The 4,146-nt window shown below is 42.2% G+C and overlaps 1 protein-coding gene across 2 annotated transcripts in view; it reads left to right on the top strand.

The window, feature by feature from the left end:
• The window catches only part of FUT10 (fucosyltransferase 10), a 45,618-nt gene extending 42,126 nt beyond the window's left edge, over positions 1-3,492 (top strand). For both annotated transcript variants that reach the window (XM_019517124.1, XM_019517125.1), the window contains 2 exons: positions 196-1,031; positions 2,552-3,492. In XM_019517124.1, coding sequence (XP_019372669.1) covers positions 196-1,031; positions 2,552-2,776 — 1,061 coding nt within the window. In that variant the 3' untranslated portion in view covers positions 2,777-3,492. The remainder of the gene's footprint in view (positions 1-195; positions 1,032-2,551) is intronic.
• The last annotated feature ends 654 nt before the right edge of the window (positions 3,493-4,146 follow it).

Here is a 4,146-nt window from a genome sequence, read left to right as displayed (position 1 = left end):
GCCACTGGGGGTACTTAGACTAAAAAAGGTTGAAAACCCCTGCCTTAGGGAGTTTTGGTGAGCTGTTGTGAGCTGGGGGGGCTTCACATGAGTAATGGAGGCACATTTGGGCCCCAAGTATTTCAGGTACATTCTAAATACACTTTCTTGTTGAACATATTAAATATAAGTCTAATTCCATTTATTTCTGTCTAGGTACTGACTTTAATATAGAGAGCTTACCTCTCCCTCGTAAAGGCCATCATGACTGGGCCCTTTTCCATGAAGAGTCACCCAAAAACAACTACAGACTTTTCCACAAACCTACCATCACCTTGTTTAACCACACAGCTACCTTTAGTCGCCACTCCCACCTGCCATTGACTACTCAGTACCTGGAAGGCATAGAGGTCCTGAAGTCTTTGCGATACATGATCCCTTTGCAGAAGAAGAACAGCTTGAGGAAAAGGCTAGCACCACTTGTGTATGTGCAGTCTGACTGTGACCCTCCCTCTGACAGGGACAGCTATGTGAGTGAGCTGATGAGCTACATTGAGGTGGACTCCTATGGGGAATGCTTGCATAACCGTGACCTTCCTCAGCACCTCAAAAATCCTGCCTCCATGGATGATGGGAGCTTCTACACAATACTAGCTCAGTACAAATTCATTCTGGCTTTTGAAAATGCAGTCTGTGAGGACTATATCACTGAAAAACTCTGGAGGCCACTAAAATTGGGAGTGGTGCCAGTGTATTTTGGATCCCCTAGCATTGCAGACTGGCTTCCTAGCAATAAGAGTGCAATTTTAGTAACAAGATTTTCACATCCCAGGGAGCTGGCCCAGTACATCAAGGCCCTGGACACAAACGACCAAGAATATGTGGCCTACCTTGAATGGAAACTGAAAGGAGACATTTCCAATAAAAGGCTGCTCACTGCTATGAAGGAACGCAAGTGGGGAGTCCAAGATATCACACAGGACAACTACATTGATGTGTTTGAATGCATGGTGTGTCATAAAGTGTGGGAAAACATCAGAAGGCAAGAAAAGGTACTCAGTGCATTGCCCTTGTGCTTTGATGTTTTAAGTGGTAGCAGGATCTCTTTGGAGGTATATTGACAACCACCACATAAAATATATTGTATTTATAGAATGGATACAGTGCAGGCTTCCCAGTGCTGCCTCAGAAATGCTTCAGCTGGATTAGTTCAGTCCTGGTAGCCTTTCCCCTGAGATGGGATAATTGGGGATTTTCCTAATACACATGGAATTCGATTGAAAAAATGAGCTCATTCCTTGTTTAGCTCTAAACTGTGACACAGTAAAAACAAGCAGCCAAATTGTGAAACAGCCACTGACTTTGGGTGTCAAAAATATTTAGGTGGTCACAAAGAAAAGAAGTACCCCAAATCATCTGACTTTTTAAATATTTTCTTTTTGGTCATTTATCAGTATGGATGGAGTTAGTTTCATGTCTGCTTATGTTCACATTCTTACAGTCTTTCTTGTGATATACGTTTTGCTGTTTTCTCCAATAGTAATCTGAACTGCAGCGTTATATTGCCAACCAGCATGGGGAAACAGAGGAAATATTTAGGAAAATTAATTGTATTTTATAGGGGAGTTGGGAGCGAGTAATTTTCATTACTTGAAGGGGAATAGAAATTGTGCCCTACATATTAAAGTCACCTTTACTAGCAAAGTTCACCGAAATGGGTAATTTCTATGCAGTTTTTCTGAAGAGACAGGATTTTTTTTTGGTGACTCAGTGTTAAGGGTCAGATGCCGGTGTGTTACAGCAAAAGTAGATGCACTGATAGATTTTCAGAATTTAAACAGGGTGGAATAGAATTGCACTTACCTGCCTAAGTGCAATTAGGTGCCCAGTAGCTGGAATAGAATCTGGCCTTTAAAGTCAGAGCTTTGCCATCTTACACGGGCTGAAATTCTGGGTATTCTCCATGCATCTTATCTGAAATCAGCAGGAGATTTGCCATGGTTTCAGTGGGCATAGAACCAGACCTTATAGTAGGAATTAGAATATGTCCCATAAGTGACTCTAAATTGCTACCTAATAGAAGTTTATGCCCCTCAGCTATCATTTCAGTCTAGCCCACCTCTGTAGGAAAAGCTTCCAGATTCTGCCTGATGAGTTTTTTTGGTAGGTTGTGTGAAACAAACCTAGTCCTGGTCCAGTTTCCAGTAACAAGGTTTCCTCTGTCTAAAAGCCAGCCCCAGGACCTCTGCTGTCAAGTATAAGCAGAAAATCTGCCTCCTCTTTCACTCTCCAGGCCAGGGCAAGCGGCATTGTTAGAGTGACACAGGGAAAAGCTCACATTCACTGCTTGTGCCTTGTCCATTCTCTGGCATCACAGAGGTCCTGTATCAGGATGGCAACGTTCCACAGCTGGTACTGCAGAGATGCTCCTTCAGTGAGACAAGCTACGTGTGAATATTTCACTGGGAATTAGGGAGGGGAAGAAAACTTGATCCTCATCAATAATATCACTGCAGCTATCTGTCCTGTTGTCTAGTCCAATTAAACCAGTTTATTTCTTCTGTGTTTCCAGGGATTCTTACCCAGGAGATGGAATGCAGAGGTTAACCACCTGAGCTGCCCCAAGCCTCAGGCTTTCTTGTTCTCCTCTCCAAATGTGCACCGGGCCTCTCTAAGAGATATGTGGATACCAAGCTTTGAACAATCCAAGAAAGAAGCCCAAGCATTGAGGCTACTAGTGGAAAGGAACATGAATTTCTCAGCTCAGGAATTTTGGACGCTTGTATTCAAAGAATAAACAAGTCAAGCTATCAAAGATAGCGAGCTCCACAAAAGAACCTATGAAATATAACTTTTGCAAGCTGCCTTAATATTTGTAGGTCATTAATGAGAAGAGAGAGTCAGATTGTTCTGTAAGATAGATTTTAGTAGGTACAGTACTCAGTACTATACTAAACTACAGATTACCCACTGGGACTTTTAAAATATATATATTTTTTATATTAATTGCCAGTAGTTCTAACTTTTCACTGTTAAGAGCCCAAAGTACTTAAATATGTGCCTCGTCTTGTGCAGCTGTCTGGGTGAAGCTAATAGCACTACTTGCATGCATAGGAGGGGTTGTTGCTTCTGTACCTTGCAGAATTAGGACCTCATATTCCATGATCTGAGCTTCTAGTTCCCTAGGTTGCTGTTCACAGTGTTTTCACCATGCCACAGTTTTGGCTCATGTGCTCTGAGGTTGCTCTGCTTATCATCGGCCCCTTTGGTATATCAGCAGTTTTAGTTCAGACTTGGCAAGCTCAGTCCCCTGATGTGGAGTGCAAACATGGAAAGCATTAGCAGTTGGCATTGGGAAGCCCCATCTGCTAGTGCCCAGGGACTGATTAAGGGAAAACGTGCTGACTAAGGTTTGCCCCCCATCTCCTATTTAAAATATGAGTGCACAAGAATCTTCCTCTCCACCCCAACCCCCACAGAATCATTCCAAAATAAATAGTTTTGTGTAATTTCTGATAATATACTTTCCTTCATTAAAACCACGGTAGTAACACACAGCTGAATGGCTGTGATGCTTGGATGAAGCAGGGACTAAAGTAAGGGCTTGGTCCCACTGCAAAGACTAGGTTTGGTACTCATGCTGGCTCAGACCCTGCCATCCATTTTTAATTGGAGCTCTCCATTCCAGTCCAAGGGCAATTCTTCTTAAAAGTGGTAGTACAACATGACTTATGTCTGGTTTTGCTCAGCCCAGTGGGGCAACTCACATGGGTAAGGGTTACTCAAGTGATTAAGATTTAAAGATTTACAGGATTAGGCCTCAGAGATAATGGCTGAAATATATTACAGTTTGGTGCTGTTGAGAAGTTGGCTTTTTCCTCATCTGACAATTAAAATACAGCCACCCCAGACAGCTCACCAACTTCTAAGAATAATATGATGTTAGGTTATTACATAAAAGGGCAAGAGTGGGAAGGTAGGTAATGAATAGTTTTGCAAAACAAAGTGCCAAAATGTTCAGGCCACAGAATCTGCTCACTTTGAAGTCAGTTGGATTCCAGATATCTTGTATGAATAACTTGTGATTATTTTCTAGAATAGCAAGAGAAAGGGCAGCTTTATGGCTTAAAAATATAGATTTGGTCTTACTGGGCATGCCTACATGTG

Source organism: Gavialis gangeticus, unplaced genomic scaffold, assembly GCF_001723915.1.
Source record: "Gavialis gangeticus isolate Ggan-Ray unplaced genomic scaffold, GavGan_comp1, whole genome shotgun sequence".
NCBI lineage: Eukaryota > Metazoa > Chordata > Crocodylia > Gavialidae > Gavialis > Gavialis gangeticus.
Note: the sequence above shows the minus strand (reverse complement) of the source record. Positions and strands in the feature narration are given on the sequence as shown.